The sequence below is a fragment of the Nipponia nippon genome, unplaced genomic scaffold (genome assembly GCF_047370975.1).
Source record: "Nipponia nippon isolate SJK-2023a ecotype South Korea unplaced genomic scaffold, ASM4737097v1 scaffold_4, whole genome shotgun sequence".
In the NCBI taxonomy this organism is placed as follows: Eukaryota; Metazoa; Chordata; class Aves; order Pelecaniformes; family Threskiornithidae; genus Nipponia; species Nipponia nippon.
The window spans coordinates 118,530,660-118,549,356 of record NW_028262358.1 but is presented as its reverse complement, the minus strand read 5'-3'; the positions used below and the strand labels follow the sequence as shown (position 1 = coordinate 118,549,356).

Sequence of the window (18,697 nt, the reverse complement as noted above, 5' to 3'; positions counted from 1 at the left end):
GAGGGTGCTGATTTAGAGAGAAGGCTGCTTCTGCAAGCTCTTCTGTGGGGATGTCTCTGCTGAGCGAGCCCCTGCCAGGCTTTGCCAGGGAAGATGGAGATGCAGGTGAGACGAAGAGCACAGACCTTTCCCTGTTTGTGACAAACATCCCCCTTTGGGAGAATCACCAATTCAGTGCTTGGAAGAAACTGCCAAAGAGGCATTTAAATCACCTGCCATTGGAACTACTGCAAATAAAAACGTGATGATAGAGCCTGGCCTGTCAGGCAAAGGGAGATGGGGAGAGGGGAGATACGAAGGAAGTGTGGCCCCTGGAAATCCAGGCCCTGAAGGATTTAACTGCCAGAACTGCCTTTGGGAGAGAGAAATAAAACCAGACCGGTCACCTGAGGAGTGCAGTAGAGCAGGAGTGATGTCTTGGGGCTGCTGCAATTCATGGCTAAAACCTCTCCAGCAACCCTCCCACCAGATCCCACCAGCTGGGTGCAGAAGCAACATTCCTGTTGCTGCATTGGTGTCCTCCCCGTGTTGGTTCCTCACCCCAAGGAGTCTGAAAAGAGCTGAGTGAATCCATCTCATCAAACTGTGAATACAGTCAAAATATCCATGCACAGCTCCTGCAAGAAGGTCCGCTTGGCGTTTACTATTGCCATGGTCACCCAGTTCTGCAAAGCCCTGAGCAGCCTGTGCTCATGGGAGCCTGGGCACTTCCCGGCATGGTGGGTCCTGCTGCACACCAAGCGCAAATTTTCACTCATCATCTTTACCAGAAACAAGATTATTTAGGTCTATCTTCCTTCCTATCCACCTTCAGAGCTATTTGTTCCTGGGCTCTGAAAATGCAGAAGTTATTATTATAAAGATGGTACTTTTCATGGTAAGTATGAGTTCCTACTTTTAGAAAATAAGTACCAATTTAACTAAGAGCTTTATAATAGATCAAGGAGTGTGCAGAGTACAAAAAATTTGAAAGCTACGATCCAAAGAAACTAGTTTAGTGGTAGGACTGGGCATGAAAATAGTGATCTGCTCGGTATCTTTAATATTAATTTATTCAAGACCCTCATCTCTGGATAAATACAAATTAAAAATTAAAAGCCCTTGTAAAGTAATGCATGAAACCAAAGCACCGCAGAGAAATTTGGAGAAGCAAATAAAACTGCCATCATAAACTACAAAGGCACTGCAGAAGCAGGGCAGAGGGGAAGGCAACTCGGAAATAATAAAAAAAAATAGAAAACCAACCCAACCACAACAGAAAGGGAGCGAGGAGGAGATGGCAGTGGTGGTGGCAGCAGCGAGAGGGGGGCAAGAAAAAGCACCACTTAAAAAAATAAGTGGTTAAAATTCATAACATTACCGCAGCAGGGTGCAGAAGGAAATATTTAAACCAGCAATTTTGAAAACGTAACCTGGACCACCTGGTGAGTGACACCTTCTGTTTGCACCAGGCAAACAGGCTCCTGCCGCAGGGCTCCCGTACTCCGGGCCCCGGGAATAATCCCTGAGGTTGCATTAGGTTCAGAGCTCAAAGCTGCACAGAGCTGACTGCTGTCATCAAACTTCAAGCAACCAGGGAAATACTCTATAAGTGTGTTTTTCAAGGCCAGCGAGAGCCAAAAAGGGGCCCATTTCAATAAATCAATGATATCGTGTAAATGTTTTAGGCAATAATAATATTGGGCAATACTAAGCTGGCAGTGGCAGCGCAGGCAGTGCAGGCAGAAAGGCATGGAGCACCCCACTGCCCTTAATGCTCTTATCCTCATCCAGCAGCCCTTTGAGGTCGGGAATTGCTATTTCTCCCACTTTCCAGGTGAGGGGTGGAGGTGCAGCTGCTCTGGATCACATCCAATAATGCACTTAATATCCCATTGCACATTTCGGTGCTTGAATTCCCATTTAAATCAAGAAGGTACAGCCTTTCATGATGTGGGATGGCCTCAACAATGTGTGGCTAAGTATTTCCCTGAGTCCCAGTCTGATCCATAAGAAACTGGACTGTCCTTCTTAAACTAGCCAAAACTGTGAGCCGGGATCAACAGAAGTTGGCCTTGCCAGGACGGGCCAGCAACTTTGACCTCCAAAGGAGGGGAAAGGGGGAAAACAGCCTTCCCCTTCTGGGGGCTGTGGGGAGAACTGGGCCTCCAAAAGGAGAGTTTTGGGGTTCAGACCACCACAATTCACTACCCATAAAAGCTGACTTCCAGGGCTGCACCGAAGGCAAGTGGCAGGTTTTTAAATATCACCAGGGAAGTCTTCTGGTCCCAGGGACAATCATCAGCCTCCAGTCAGTCATTGCTTCTAGCATTTATCTGGAGACAGTGCTGAGCACAGTAATACACTTAGTTTCTTGAGTCAAGAGCAGACTGCATAGCTCAGATGGTTGAGGAAAGGCTAACTCTAATAAATATATAATACCCAAGGGGTTATCTAAGCAGCCAATAAAGATACAGAATCTTTTTTTTTATGTACTGAAGTTACACTCATTCGGTATGTGGCATCAAAAGAAGTACAGATTTTCTGACAGATTTTTATTTCCCACTGTTACTAAAACGCATCCCCTTCTTAATGCAGCATCTCACACAACTCTAATCCTTCCTGATTTATCTCCGACCAAGCCTGCAGCCAACAACTCGAGGCCCTAGCTTTGTACCATGCATGTCACAAATGAGATTTTGATTCTAAATGATCAGATATGGGGATCAGATTTTGCAATTACATACATTTTGTGCATAGCCTTCATTCCCTTTCTCTTTTTTTATCTGAACTGCCCATCCCTTCTCCTACGCAACCTCATGTTTAAAATCACACTGGGATGGTTTCTATTTTAAAAGAGGCATTCATGGGAACGGAGCAGAGTGAGGCTGCTGAGATTATTTTTACCTGAGCTCTGATTGCAGCGTCCTTCTTAATCCACTTTATCACTGTTTCATACACCAGCTCCTCCGCTTTGGTGTTCAGGCTGTCATTGGACATGTAGGAAATGAAGTCGTCTTTTGAGATATTAAGGATCTCTTCTTGGTTTGCCACCTCTGGGAAAATCTGCAGGGCGTATGCTTTGGCCATGTTGTATAGTTCAGTGCACTGCATGGCTTCAGCCATGGCTAATATTCCTAAGCAGTTGCTAGCAGTCAGCTGTTTTTCTAAAAAAGGAGCAAAAAAAAAAAAATGGCAAATGAGAATTATTAAAAGCAAGATTCACATTTTTACCAAGATCATGAAAAAAATAAGTGCCACGGACAAACCTCCAACCCTAATTAATTTCAAGGAGTTAATTAGAAGCAGCACCCTGCGTTACTTTAGGATTGGGGTTTAAAACACAAAAATCAAAGTCTGTCTAACAGCTGAGCTGGGGATGGGGAGAGAAATGCACTTTCTGAGTGTGCTTTTTGTGTAAGCCTTCACAAGGCACTGGGGAAACCTACTGACATAATAGCATCTGGGGCTTCTCAAGGGACGGGAACCCAGCCGAGAGACTGCTGCTATTTCTACCGCCTACAATGTTGCTTTAAGAAACAGCAAAGATGTAAACGTCAGTGCAGACACTTAAGAATAAATGCAAACAGCACTAAGGACATTTCTGAGTATGCTGCAGTCGCTTTATGATAATTTTTGCCCTGTTCAGCTACTAAGCTACTTCAAATAAAAAAAAAAAATCCTCCCCATCTTTTTTTCCGAAGGAACTTTGTTGCTGCTGAATGTGATGACATCCCTTATGCAAAACACAGATTATACTAACGCCTTCTGTTAAATGTTGTGTAGTGGGTTTCAAAGAAAATCATGTACAGAGGAGACAGCATTATCTCCTACCCGGCAAAGAGAAGTAACGGCACAGTGTGTAGCTTTGCATTGAAAGTGTGCTACACCATACATTTGACTGTACTTTTTTCCTTTTCAGCTATTCTGAAGAAAAACCACCAATTTCAGACATTTGTAAGAGGAACTCTCTGATTCTTCTCAGCTTTTGTTAACCAACCGCTACTAATAGGCAGAATGTATTCTTTTAAGATATAGGACCAAGGAAAAAAAAATAAAAATAAGAGAGACAGACTGCAATAGATCACAGAAGCATCGGTACCAGTGGCAGGCTTCTGCGCCTGAAGAAGAAGTATATCACATATGGGCAGCGTCATATCCTAGCGCACTATTTCAGAGTGCTGGACAGGAACGGGCGATAGCCCCATACCTCTTCAAACAAAACTCCCAACAGATTGCTTCTGCTGGAAATGCTCGGGGATTTTTCCCTACGCCCAGCTTCTGCCTTCATCAGATTTAAAATCTGCAGAAAATCTATACGTGGCTTTTATCAAAATGGGATTATGACCTACTTTTTCTTTTTTTTTTTTAACCTGGCATGATATTAGGAGTTTTGTGTTGTGTGTTTTTTTTTTTTTTTCCCCTCACTCGTTTTATTTTCTTTTACAGATCCACCAGTCTTGAAACTAGGTTATCTCACTTTGCATCAGTTGATTGTACTGACTCCAAGGAGCCCATTTCCTCACACAGACTGGAGCAGCGGCACTGTATGCTGTCAGTAGATTTTGTCACTCAAAGACTGCCCAGAGACAGGCTGCAAACTGATAGCTATGAAGCACAAAGCTCACAAAACTTCTGCTTTTCTAAAAAAAAAAGAACCAAAACCCTCTTCCAGGTTCCTTGGTTCTGTCGGCTGGCAGTTTCATGTACACATATGGCTGGGGGTAAAATAATCATTTAACAGAGCCCCAAACTCTCATCATCACTTGGCAAACTCTCAAGTCCAAGACAAATCTGACACCACTCCACCTTATCCTCATACAGTTTATAATAAAGGTAATAACCAAGTTTGACTGATTAAGCAGCCATTTACCAGCACACGATGGAAAAGACTGGCAAGAATGAGTCTTCGCCTTCAAGGGACTGGGTCTGCCTCTATCAGCAGAGATTCCCATACCATCCCCAGTTGAGCCTGTGGCGTGGGGCAGAGAAAGCACTGGTCATGACTGGTTTCTTCTGAGCTGGACAGGTTTTTCTACCTCTAACAGTGCTGGATGACTGATGCAGCCTGGTACACTGGTGTCCAAGCAGCTCCATGTTTTTCCTTTGAGCTTCCCTCCTTCCTCTTCCCTGAGAAACGCCTCGGTGGCAGACCCAAATGACGTTATCCCTGCCTGACTCAGCAAGTATGATAAGGCCATTTAGAGAGAGGTCCTGGGGAGATGCCGACTACCGTATGTTCAGGAGGCTGCTGATGCACTTCTTTGCGCTTCATCACTTCTGATGTGATGAGCACCACAGCAAGGTGGGCGCAGTGATGTCTTTTTAAGATGAGGGCTGGCATATGAACTAGAGGGGTTCATTGCAGGTGAGCAAGACAGAGGTTGGGGAAACAGCTATAAGAGGTATGGAAAATCTCTATCCTGTGAACAGAAAAAATACACCTTCCATTTCTCACCTCTGACTCAAAATTTAGGGGTGAGATTGATCTCTCTTGACTCCAGCTGTCTATGGTGCAGCTGAGCAATCACATTAGTATCCCCATACACTCTTAAACAAACAATTCCAAGAAGCAATCTGGTAATATTTTGGATTAATTTGGTAATATTCTGGATAATGACTTCAGGATGAGCAGAGCAGTGCCTGTTACTCTTCACTGACTATAAAGGGAGCCTACATGACTACTTAAATACAGACTTCAGCTATATAATATAGCCCATTCCAAGTGACTGTTTGCAATCCGGAGGTACTTCTGGATGCTGACATGCCGAAGACAACTAAGGACCAGTTTTGCTCCATCTGCTCCTGAGCTGTTTTCCTTTGGACGCTGACATGTTTGCAGTAATTGCTGCTTTTGCCACAGTGACACTGGACTTGTAACAACACACTTCTGTGGAGTTTCACCTTGAGTCCATTCAGAACTTGACTGCTGACTACTAAGCTATTCCCAACACTCAAGGACAGTTCATAACAGACTTATGAGTGGATTTTAAGGATATCAGATGTAATCTAGTAGGTTCTTATTGGTTTGAGACAGTGCTGGATAGCATACTTGTCTCTATGTATGTCACAATACTGCAGATCAGCAGCCGGTATTCTCCAGTTGTGTTAAGACACGGTTTTGGAATGGGATCCTGTGCAGAGTCATCATGAGATAATCAGCCAGGCAGACTGCTAAGACGGCACTTCTGGGAGCGGGACGACTTGAGATAGTCAGAGATAGATGGTACATAGGAAGGATTACTCAGCGAGCCTGCGGTAACAGTATGATGGACGCTCAGTGGTTGAGGTAAACCCCCTCTCTGTGCATTGAGTACTATATTTTCACTTAGAGATGCTTTCCAGATGATGACTTGGATATCACTAAAATTAGCATAAAATGTGCATTTCCTCATCATACCCTGTGTACATTCTGATGGGGATCTTATTCCTCAGGTATTCCTACAAGTGTCAAAAGCATGTGAAGATGGGCGATAGGTGGAAGACTTCTAGATGCGTCCACTGTCCAAAAGATTTCACTTCCCCTGTGAGAGTGTTCCTCATTTCTCCTGTCTCCAGATATAGCTGATGCTTCAGTTTCTCCAGTGCTGGGCAGTGTGGTTCCCCAGCTGGCTCAAAATTCTCCACCTTGGATGAACAAAAAATTAGCCATAATACTTTCTCTCAAATTCCTAAGGACCATAAAGGTCTCTTCTTCCCTCAGGTGCATGTGCCTATTCATAAAAGTCTCATCATGTTCTGTTGTTCAGTTTTTCTCATGGCTCCCTCTCATACTCTTTGCAAACTTCATCCCCTTCGCCCAGGAGACTAAGAAAATTCAGAGCTCCTGCTCTTTCCTGTTCTGCTCCATGACTCTAACAGGTTCCACCAACTTCTTTAGACTTACGAATACTTTTATTTTATCAGCAGCAGGCTGAAGTCCAAGCTCAGAATTTGTTCACTCCTGTGAGCGGGGTCCCTGCATTGTGGATCCAAACCATGATACTGATGAATCTGCTGAAATCTGTTTTGAGCCATGACTGTGATGATAGCGTAAAACAAATACGAAAAAAGAAAAGAAAAAACCCTCAAGTCTTCAGCCATATGGATGGAGGAAATACCTATGATGTCCTGACCGGTTTGCAAACATTTGCCCAGTTATCATATGGCGCCTGCACAAACTTGTCAGCATCATTGCATCAGTCAGCACAAAACTGTTGTCATTTCTCATGGTCTAGACAAAAGCAGAGGAGACGGCATGTGGGGGAGAGAGAGAACATGGCTATAAATAGCCCAGTGAAGCTGGTTAAGAAATTTCCCGTTGAAATGAAACAATTTTCCTGACTCATTTGCAGCATGTTTCCACCAGAAAGTGCAAGCAGATCTGGGGTGCCTCTGCCCAACGCCGCTGAGAGGCCCAGGACAGAGACACAAGAGCTGTCTGGACATCAACCAGGTAGGACCCTGCTGGAGTTTCACGGCTGAAAAAGGATGACCTGAATTTCCTCTGAGATGGTGCTGTGCTACGCTGAACAGACCTATTAATTTGAGGCTTTTACCTCTTTGGACTTCCCTCTGCTTCTCTCACTATTTAGACAAGGCCACTGATGGGAAAGAATCACTGTTTATACTGGTGAATCCTCCAGAAACCCTGGAAAAAACCCTGATTTTTACTATATTTTTGCTTTGTGGGGAGCAGAGGTGGCTGGGCTGAAAAGAAAAAACACAGCCACAGAGAAGACAAAATGCCTTTCCCTAAACTTTTTAGATGGCAAACGCTCTGCTATCTCTGTAGAGCAATCCAGTCACAGCTATAAATAAAAATAAGCAATTACACTCCAAGAATTCTCCAAATGAGAATACAAAATTCCAGCAACTCTCCATATATCACTGAACTTACAACCAACTCTACTATTTCATACCATAACACGGTTCACTGAATTCAAATATTAACTATTGGAAAAGAGAAATCTCACATTGATTTAGTGAAATAAATGTATTTTGGTTTTGTGGCTGAATCTTTAGAGATAGCGCAACTTAAACATATCTGTTCTTGGAAAGGGCCTAAGACCTAATCACTTTAAAAGGTGGTGAAGGGAAGCTGGGGGAAGGCAATGCCAGAGCCAGAGCCCTCACTCGAGGTGCACAACCAACACAGTGGGATTGCAAACCATAGATTTCATTTTCCCATTACCCACCCATCTGAGAACAGACTTTTAAACAAGTGACATATGAAAATCTGGCAAGAAGAGAAGAATACAATACCACAGATTCTTTGCTGATGCCTGCACTGTACCAGCCTCGTCACACCACTCATCTTGCCAGCAGGTCAGCTTAGCAGTGAAAATTAACACAGCAGTAAACTGGACTCATCTGAGTTTGGTTTTTGTTTTGTTTTTTTTTTTTTTTTAATGAGTGCAACATTTTCTAAACTCTCATCTTCCACACTCTGTAATTCTAGATGTCAATTTTAAATGAGAACTGCCCAAGAAGAACCTATAGTTCATGTGGGTTGAGGATATATTTGGGGTCCAGAGAGAATGACATTTCCCATACCAAGCTGAGGGAGCCTGAATAGAAATCAGAAGTCCAAAAAAGATATTTGGAACTCGGACATGGGAAGTCAGTTGTATATATAAGATCAAGCTCACATTTTTTGTATTAATAAGTTTGTGTTAATAATTTGTAAATTATTACTGTCTCATTAACTGATACTATAGCTGTGTTAGTGAAGGAGTGGTACGTGATACAGGCAGGAATTTGAACCAACATGTTTCATCTGAGCTCCAGTTCTGGCTCCTCTTCTGCCATGACAAAAATGGGGCTGGATGGTTCCAGTTCAGACCAGTAAAGCTTAGTTAACTGAGTTGGCCACCTTGGACTGTTTTGAAATAGTCTATATTGGAAAATATACAGAAATGCAAGGAGCAGGATGACATGGTGCTCTGGATAAGAAGGAATGGGCTTCTCAGGTAGCCATGAGAGGATGGACAGAGGCACTGGTGATGATGTTGACTGGCACACCCTCACTGAGGCAATTGCTCCCTGTGCACACAGGGCACGCCAGTTACCAAGGGAGGGCACAGCAACCTTTCATTCCCATCCACCATTTGTGATGACACATATCCATCAGACCATAACACTGTATGAAAGACCAAACCCTGTGAACATTCAACCTGGGTAGTTCAACCAGATCCCATTTACAAGGACACTGGACATGTGAAGGACTTTCTCATGGATGCAAGAAAATTGCAGATCCTGACTCCTCTGTGGGACTCCACCTCCAACTCTTTCAGTACTTGACCAAGCTGGCGTGCTGTAGCACCCAACATTTGCTGTCACAGTTATAAGCAACCTGTGCGTTACACCCTGGTTTCTGTGCAGAGATCAACCTCTGGGAAACAAAATGTCACCATGATACCAAGTATGAAAGAAGATTCAACAAAAAAGTCTATCCAAGATGTAAAAGCAGTTGCCACTCAAACAACAGGCTATGCTTCTCTAGATCATTTTCCACTGGCCACCGTGTCAGCATTTTAAATTCAAATCTCAACCCAAATAAATAATGTGGGTTTTTAAATTTTATTTTGTTATATTTAATCTTGGGTTTCCTAATTATCTTTTAAGAGCTGTTAGAAGAAAGGCTTACAAACCTTAAAATGAGATCTCACTAGATGGAGTGATTCTTACCTAGAAATGAAACGCAGACTTTACAGAAAGTATGAAACTGGAACTTGCTGGCAGCTTCCAGTAGGGTTTTTGCATTGGCTGAATCTATGATCAAAGAACCTGTATAAACAAACTCCAGGAGTAATTCCAGGACATCCGCAGTGAGGTTGGACATGGCCAATTCCAGCTTCTCCCCGCTTCTGTTACTGTCTCGTGGTGACCTGGTAACAGCAGAAAATTAAATTACGGACATTACACCATCCCCATTTTGTTGGCATTTATTGATTAGTGAGGGCTAGAAAATCACTTTGCACCTCATTACATTTCTCCGTTTTTTTTGTTTACAGAACTGAAGAATATGAATTTTAAAATAACCGAACTTAAAAACTTTAACTGGATCTGAAAGAGAAGAGTCTTAAAGCAAGTCTTACAAAAAATTTGTTTATTGCTACTCTGCATTTTCATGCAAAAACAGTTGCAAAAGAAAAGGAAAGGAAAAGAAAGAAAGAAAGAAAAAGAAAAACAAAAGAGCCAACATCAATGAAAATGAGGAACAGGATTAGCTTTCAAAGGGAAACAATACATTTTAACATCTTGGTTAACATCTCATCTTCTGTGCATAATATAACTGTTAGGGAAAAACCACTCCAATTTCAAGAGAAAAGGTCATCTACTTTTTCAGGAATCCAGCACTGGAATAATTTTAAATGTCATGTGCATTTAAGGATACATTTAAAGACCTTTTCATAAAAAATAACAACAATAAATATTAATTTCTGTTTAGCTTGAACTTCTCAGTATGTTATATTAAAGTACAGATATGATAGATATGCTACGCATATACAGATGGTCATGTAAAATATAAATATATATATGTTTACTCTAAAAATCTATTGTTCCCTTTTAGGCACTAAAAAAAGGAAGCCCTTCATGGCAATTGCTTTGAAAACTGAATACAAGACAAGATAGACAGACAAAATGGTTAGAGCAAAGAAGGGAGAGGGGGGAAAACAACAACCAGCTCTGCCACAGGAAGCCAGCAGCCATCCTCTAGGAGTTTCATGACTGTGGCCTACGGTTTTTCCTGCATGAAGTGCTGAACAATTTGGGGATCAAAGTATCTCCTGCATTTGAAGTGTGGATTAGTGCTTGTGAAATTATTGGACAAAAAGAAAATTATACTGAATTAAAGTAAGGGCCCAGTTCTTAATGCATGGTTGGCTGATGTGTCTGCAACACTAAAGACAGGTTACACCTGAAAGACAAAAGTGATAATAAATTTGGTAACATCAAGGAGGGGAGGGGAAATCTGTTGGAGTAAGAAAATAAACTCTTTTAATGGTTAGGACCATCCAGCACCTTCTCAAAGAAACATGAACTTCTCCTAGTCACTGGACAGTCAACGTCTGCTCGCTCCAATTCTGCTAGAGTACTTGCAAAAGCCATTGCACGATTGACACAAAACCGGCATACGATGCTGCGTGACTTACATGGACTGGCAAAAGCGTCACTATTCACAGGCAATGCCAGCTTTAAGCATGAGCAAGAGCACTACCAACCTCTTGGATTCACAAAGCTGCCTAGAAAGGTGATGGTCAGACCTCTACTACCATAATGGAGGAAAAGTAAACAACATAACAGGTTCAGTTTTGTTCCTTCATAAACCAACATGACACCCCACCCCACCCACCCCAATACCCCAAAAATCATTTGGGGAAATGCTTAAAATTTTCACTGGATGCTTTGTCGCTGGTCTTCCATTGACTAGCCCTGTTCAAGTCAAGGGCACAGCTTTAATTTATATGAATCTTTGGAGGATCAAAGCTTCAAAGAGGTTTCATTTTTCTACTGAAAGTACTTAGATGGTGTCCACTATCAGAACGGAGATGCATCTAGCAGTCCTTCATTTCATATGCTTCTCTAAGGTAGTGAACAACAGTTACTCCCATTCACAAAAGGAAACTGAGGCACTAGGAGACAAATACCCTTGCCTATGATCATAGAGAAAGTCAGGGGCAAAGCAAGGGACTAAACCCCATTTTTTAGTCTAAATATTGGACTGTCCCTTTGCATGGGACTACAGGTGGGTTAGATCCTATTCCACAAGCAGATGGGTAAGAATACATACTGATCACGATACCTGTGGTCCCTCTCCATGCACAGATGTGTACGCTACCCTGAATCCTTATGCTTTATCACACCACAATAGTCTTTCTGAACTCTTGCATATGGATTCAATTTTGCACTCAAGGCAGAAAACCTCAGGTGTCAAACAGAAGAGTTGCCATTTCCTAGATCCTCAAGAGGATGTCACAAAATGTTATTTTTTTTTTTTCTTTCTCACACTCATACAGCAATAACATTCCCCACATCTGATTCATCTCCAGTTGTGCACACATCCGGTGCTGCACCCTGGGCTATCAAAATGCCTCCTGGTACCGATGTAATTCTTGCTGAATTGTTTCCAGAAGAGGTTTGTACCTGACAGCGAGTTCATATTCACGTGGGCTGGTTAATAAGGACATTGCCTAAAATTTAAGTGAGATTTGGAGGTACGCCGCAAGCGACAGAATCAGGCTCTTTGCACTGTGGGAAGCCCCACCATAAGCAATTATTTATTTAACACCACTAATTGCACTGTGCTGGCGATGGCTGCGGGATTGACTGCGCGGGACCCGGCAGGAATCGCACGCTCTCTCCCAGCGCAGAGACGAGGAGGCACAAAAAGAAGGATGACGTGACACCAGTGTCAGCGTAGACATACCCATGTTAGCAACAACTGCAAGCTGCTATTTTTCAGAATAATTAAGTAATAATCTCTTTTACTTTGTAATACACCAAGCAATAAACTGCTGCTGCAATTGATTAAACGCCAAAGAAAAGCTAAGGTGTTTAATCAATCACTAGAGCCACTTACGGCAAATATAATACAAAGCTACAGAGATTATTGATATTACACAATGAGCCAGAAATGGGAAAGAAAATTATCCCTGTTCCTTCCTCTGAGATGCCTTGAATGTGTTGTGCTGCTTTGCTTGTGCTTTCTAAGCAACGAGCACTTCGGCTTCACGTTTAGCTGGACCAAATACTGAGCCAAAGGGAAATTTCAGCTACCCTGGTTTCCATGCTGGGGATCTGGCTTGGTACGGGCTGGAGAATGGATGGGGAATTGACTGGAGCAAGTCCTAATGGATCAAAAGTGAGTTTTTGAAGGACTGGAAAAAAATAATGTGGGGACACAGACTGATGTGACTGAAGTGGGAGATGCAGAGACAAATTTCCATAAATTTCTTCTCTGACATTATTGCAGTGAATCAGGTTGTGGCATCCCCCTCCAAGCCTGACGGAAGCTTTCTGTGTTCCTTGTTTTCGCATGTATTAAAATATGAATACACTCTGTGAGGTTATACTTCATATATTTGGGATGGAGCCTTCTCTCAGTTACTCTAGGGGAACTGCAATGAAGTGGATAAAGCAGTATTACAAGAACAGAATTTAGTCCTGTAAATGCATATGCAGTGGACTGGGGAAAATCTGTACGAATGTATACAGCTGTGCCCCAAATAGCTCATCCTGTATCACATCAGGAGGAGTTTTGTCGGTGGCATCAGTAGATGCAAACATTTAGAAAAGTCTGCTCTCAGAAAAGCAATGACTTCTCACCTTAAGAGCTGGGAAAAGATACAGCTCTAGCTGGTTCCCCTACTCCTGGCACAAACGTGGGATATTTTGGGAATGGAGAGCCTGCCTGCTTCATCTTTCAGTCTCTCTTGAAGCCAGGCAATGTACACTTATCGTCCGTGGACATCATTAAATGTGGCACATTCTGCTATTTGCCCTGCGAACTCTAAAGTTTAAACAGAATGATGTCATTTTATTGGCCTTGTAATCATTGCTCATATTATAAAGGTCACACATTTCACATTGTGGCAGAAAATCAATAGCTCTCCCAACAGCCTCTGGGGGAAAAAGTTTTGCTTCTGAAGAATAATATATAATAAACAATTTTAGTCCTTACTTTATCATGGCTGTAATCTTGGGGAATAGCTGCAGTAAAAATCTGGCAAAGGCTGATATATAAACTCATTAAAATTAGGAAGTGATTTAGAACAGGACTTTTTAAAAGATTTATCTTGACCTAAACAGCAAAGAGGTTTGTTTAGGTCTACATTTAAACAAGCTCCAAGAGCTCTTTAACAGCTTAATTTTATGGTAGCTGTTGGGGAATTCTTTCAGATTTACAAGTCATGTATTTCTCCAGCAAGGTGATAGACCTGAGCAACGTGCAAGCAGAACTGAACCCGCAGATAAGCAGAAGCACAGATATGCTCTGAACGGGTAAGGGGGAGTTACTGAAAAATATTTTGTATTGTCTGGAATAATTAGGTCTAACAAAATAAAGCCAAGGTCTTTGAACATACTCTGGCTACTTATCCTTCAACTTAATTACTTAAACTAGAGAAGACAAAGGCAGGGGGAACCTTTTAAAGCAAAAGATGGCTCAACTACACTCTCCATTAACAAATCAAAATCGGTGTCCCTTTCTGTTAACTAAGATACAGAAAAGAGCTAAAGTGTTTAAATACTGATAGCAGGAAAAATAGCCCTAAAACCTCATCTGCAAGATTAGGAATGGATCTGACAAAAGAAGAAGCAGAGAACTTTACGTTTTTGGTATTCATTTGTCCTTGAAAATAATTTCCATACATGTAATACACATAGACAAGAATCAGCACTAGTGTTTTCATGCTTAATAGCAATGCAACCGAGTTTTCTCTATCTTGAATTATAAATATATGTATATCTATGCATTTTCCCTGTATTATTCATATCAACACATTTACTTAAGAGAACTTCTGTGAGATTCAGTTCAAAACATTTAATAGTGAGATGCCTTGATTTGCAAAGCCACATTTAGAGTCTGGCTGAAGTAGCTGTGTAAGTGAAACACCGCTAGTGCATCAATTTGTCAATTTATGGACAGCACTACCGCCTCTGATTCAGGCTTCCCTCATGGTTTGGATATGCTGCCTTTAACCGGCTTGCAACATTATTTTGACTGACTAATGGTTTGGCTACAGCCTCACTCAATTTTAGATCAAATACAAAAAGCTACCTATACCCGGTACAGATGCCAGCCAACTCTCTGTTTACAAGCTATAGTCACAAAGTCAAAACAAATTCTGGATGTTCAAAATGGAGCCATCTGCACAGAATAAACATGAAAAATGTGAAACATTTTATGTAAATGTACATTACTGCCTAGGAACAGTTGGTTCAGCTTCCTCCCAGGCTGCCTGGTTGGGAACAGGAGGACTGACAGAGTTTGTGACACCTATTTACATTCAAAGCCATATGACTCACTGTGCCGTAGACTCAAAGGTATGACGTATATTTAAGCTCTGGGCTCCAAAAGGGCACTGAAATAAATGATTATCTTTTAAAATAAAGACACATCCAGAACTATCATTTGTGATCTTTCTCCAGACACGTGAGACTTGGTGTGTGTCTTTTTCTTTCTGCCTCTCCAAGGTCCATCACTTCTGCCTGTGAACAAAGAGCCTGCTGCCATTCCCGGCTTCTCCCAACAGGAGACAACGGCAAAGAGCTAGCTCCATAATATAGCCTCATTTTTGTTCATATTACACTCAGAATTTATTTTTAACAAATAGGAAATCAGACTGATTCTGGTAGCGTAATTAAAAAAAAATTGCTATCTTTGACTATCTGTTGCTCAGGATCTCACACAACGCAGGAATTTGAAAATCCTCCACTAAAAACACATTTGAGTTAATGGGAGGCTACGGGACTGCCGGCATGCAGGCGGGAGCTCCAGCTCCACCCTCGCCTGAGGCATCTGGAGCCTGTGTTTTGGGGCTGGTCCCTCCCCGCATGGACCACAGCAACAGCCTGTCCCACCGGCCAGCTGCCTGCTGGCCTCTTCACCTCGCGCCCTCCCACGATCTGCCCCAGCAGCTCGACATGCTGATCTTGCTGGCTGGCTTTCATAATCAGGAACATAAATGTTTACCCTACATTAATTGTGTTCCCAGTCCACTAGAGCAAAATGTTTGCTACCAGGATTGATAGGACAAAAAAAAAAAAAAAATCAAATTAAATTGCTTTGTTCCCTGGACAGTGTTTTGGTCTCCAGAAAACAGGAAATCCAAGATTTTTATGTCAGATGAAGCACTTAAATGAAGAGAAGCTACTTCTTTTTATCTCTGTCAAATTATTTTGATTACCAAAGAAAGGAGTCCAGCCTGGGATAGGCAGCTTCTCATGAGGCTTAAGAGTCTGTTAGCTATGTGCTCATTAAAAACTCCTGTTCAAGTCTATACAATTTAGACTGAACATCTTGTTTACTGTGGAACATAATCCTTCAAGCATTGAAACTCCAGGCAAAGAAGAGAGTACAATGTTGCTGCATCTTAACTGTCCACTGCTTGACTTTTCATCATCTTCAGAGTTATTAAGGGTTCAAAACCCACGTGTCTATTTATCTTGGGAGAGGCAACAAAGAAACTTCGTTATATTATAGCCAGCCTTCAGCTATGAACAGAACAGACACAACACTCTACATGGAAAGCTGTATTTCATATCGAAGAGCTTGATTTATCATAATTACACGCTCATGAGATATAAAAGCATAGATGCCCAAACATACCAACGTACATTTCCATGACACACGCAACAAGATGCATGTGCATACAGAGGTAACAGGTTATTTACTGAGTTATTCAAGTTTACGCAGCTGCAAGGTAATCAATCATGTAAATGATGACAGGAAGGGACATTTATAGAGCAACATCATTGCAGTATGTATGTCATAAGGCACTGAATGTTCTATTAAATAGGATTTAAAAAAAAATAAATTACACCCTAGCATTGCTTCTCCTTTGGAATTATTTTATCAGCTCAAAATGTATTAACTTGCAAATCTCTGCCTTCGTTATACTATCTTGTAGATAAATATTATCTTTGAGCCTCAGCCACTATCCATCTGTCTCATGAGAGACGAAAACATATACTGTAATGGTGCTATTGTATGATTACGATAAAGAACTAGTAAAATCACAAGATTAAATAAATTACATTGTTTAAACACAGGCTTGCAAATTTGTCATGAAAATTTACCTGACCAACAAATCCATTTGCTCACTTTTTACCAGGGTGTTGATACAAATAATGTTCCTTGTTCCAGGCAAACAAAATTTGGCAAGACTAGTGTAACTTATTAGGGTCAAACGCTGCCAGTTTGCACCTGCTCTATCAGAAGAAAATCAGGAAAATTAATGGCTGTGAGCTCAGGCATGCACTAGCAGCTCCTGCTAATTCACCATCACAGAAATGATCATTACAAACCAAGACGAGCAATGGGATTAACAGCAAATGCTTTTGTTCACGGCCAACATGGCCAGAATAAAATAAAACAAACAAAAGAGCCACCTCTCCTATATACCCTTAATGCTATTCACCGACGGAACCCAATCTAATTGCTCGGTCAAGACTGTTTCTAAAGGCGTGGGATCAATGGCAGCCTGTAACGCTATAGTGTCGGAGATCACAGGCGGAGGCACAAATCTGCCTCCCTGCTGAGATTTAAGAAAGAAGATGACGAGTTTGAAGATGCTGGCTTAAACGACTAGCAAGTGAATGAAGAAGTGAATAGCGAGTGCCCTTGGAAGAACAGCACTTCATGACCTAGACTTTTGCTAGGGACTGAGAATAAACTGAATCTCACAAGGTACTCGTGGAGAAGGAAAAAAACTGGGCCAACTTATTAACAGCACAAGATCTAACTTGTTTGCAAGCATCTCTGGCAGCCTAATTCAGCAAATATGTGGCAAAATAGCCTGGGGTGAGAGCTACTATTTGTTAACGGTAAATAAAAGATGCAAGCAGGTTTTGGTGGATTATATGGGAATAAGATTAAAAATAAAATGACAGAACAAAAAATTTATTCTCATCAAACTTAAAGCTCACCCCCTTAACCAACTCCTGTCTGATTTGTTTTAATGATATTTATTACACCATCAAAAACCAGATTAGCAGAGAGCTGGCATTATGCAGCTAATAAATCTGTTTCTTAGGAATGTGGTGAAATTTATACAAGTAATTATCTAGGTAAGTCTATCCAAGGCTCTTTCTCATCATTGCAATGTCTAGAGGGAAAACAATCATAAAATAATGATAACCACAATTATTATTTATTACTACTACTATGATTATGGTAGTGCCCAAAGATCCCAATCAGCATTTCAGTAATTAGAATTAATTCTGTCAGGCACTGGTTCTTTCTCACTCAGCTACAGGGTGTTGCTAGTGCTTTTCTATGGTATACGTGGAGACAGCCTGTGCTCTGGACATCAGTGTAAGGTAATATATCGCATCACCGATGGCCACAGTATACATGGGAAAGGGCAGGTAGCTCTTCTCACCCCGTCAATCCCTGCCCACGCCACCCCGCAGAACTGCTCCAAGTATTTCAGTCACCGAAGCTTAGTGCTATGCAAACAACAAGAGGGGATCGTGATCTGATATGATCATAACCTGGTCATATTAATTCAAGTTCATTATCCCAATCCAGCAGTGGCTAATCCTTGATGATTTAAATGAAAGGTAGCGAACTGCTGATCCCTGGAGCTACCTGCGAGCAGACTGGAGTCAGAGATTTGATTACCCTTGTTTTAGGACAAGACTGGCTTTTGGAAGTGGCCCAAAAATGACAGCTTTCAAGAACACGGCTCCAGTTTCTATGCTGTGGAAGTTTTTTTCGTTGTCTTTGATCCATTTAGCTTGAACTGCACCTTGTTAGATAACTTCCCTTTCACCCCTAAATTTCAACACAGTGAAGCCTAGACAGGGCTGTGAGATGTAAGTAAATATAGGTAGGTCACCCGCACTAGCATCTTATGAGTGGTTGTATGACAGCTGCAGGGCTTGCAGATAGGTCTAGCCAGAGCAAGAGAGGTGATTAGTCTGTCATTCCTTGGATAAGATTTGCAGGATCTGTAGTTGTGTCTAGAAATTATGTGAGCAAGAAGCCCAAACTGCAGTAAATAGAGAT

The 18,697-nt window shown here is 41.8% G+C and overlaps 1 protein-coding gene across 6 annotated transcripts in view; it reads right to left on the bottom strand.

Moving 5' to 3' along the window:
• Positions 1 to 18,697, bottom strand: part of KLHL29 (kelch like family member 29) — a 405,515-nt gene that overhangs the window by 49,459 nt on the left and 337,359 nt on the right. For all 6 annotated transcript variants that reach the window (XM_087775206.1, XM_087775204.1, XM_087775203.1 and 3 more), the window contains 2 exons: positions 9,649 to 9,848; positions 2,887 to 3,146 (listed from right to left, as the gene is read on the bottom strand). In XM_087775206.1, coding sequence (XP_087631332.1) covers positions 2,887 to 3,146; positions 9,649 to 9,848 — 460 coding nt within the window. The remainder of the gene's footprint in view (positions 1 to 2,886; positions 3,147 to 9,648; positions 9,849 to 18,697) is intronic.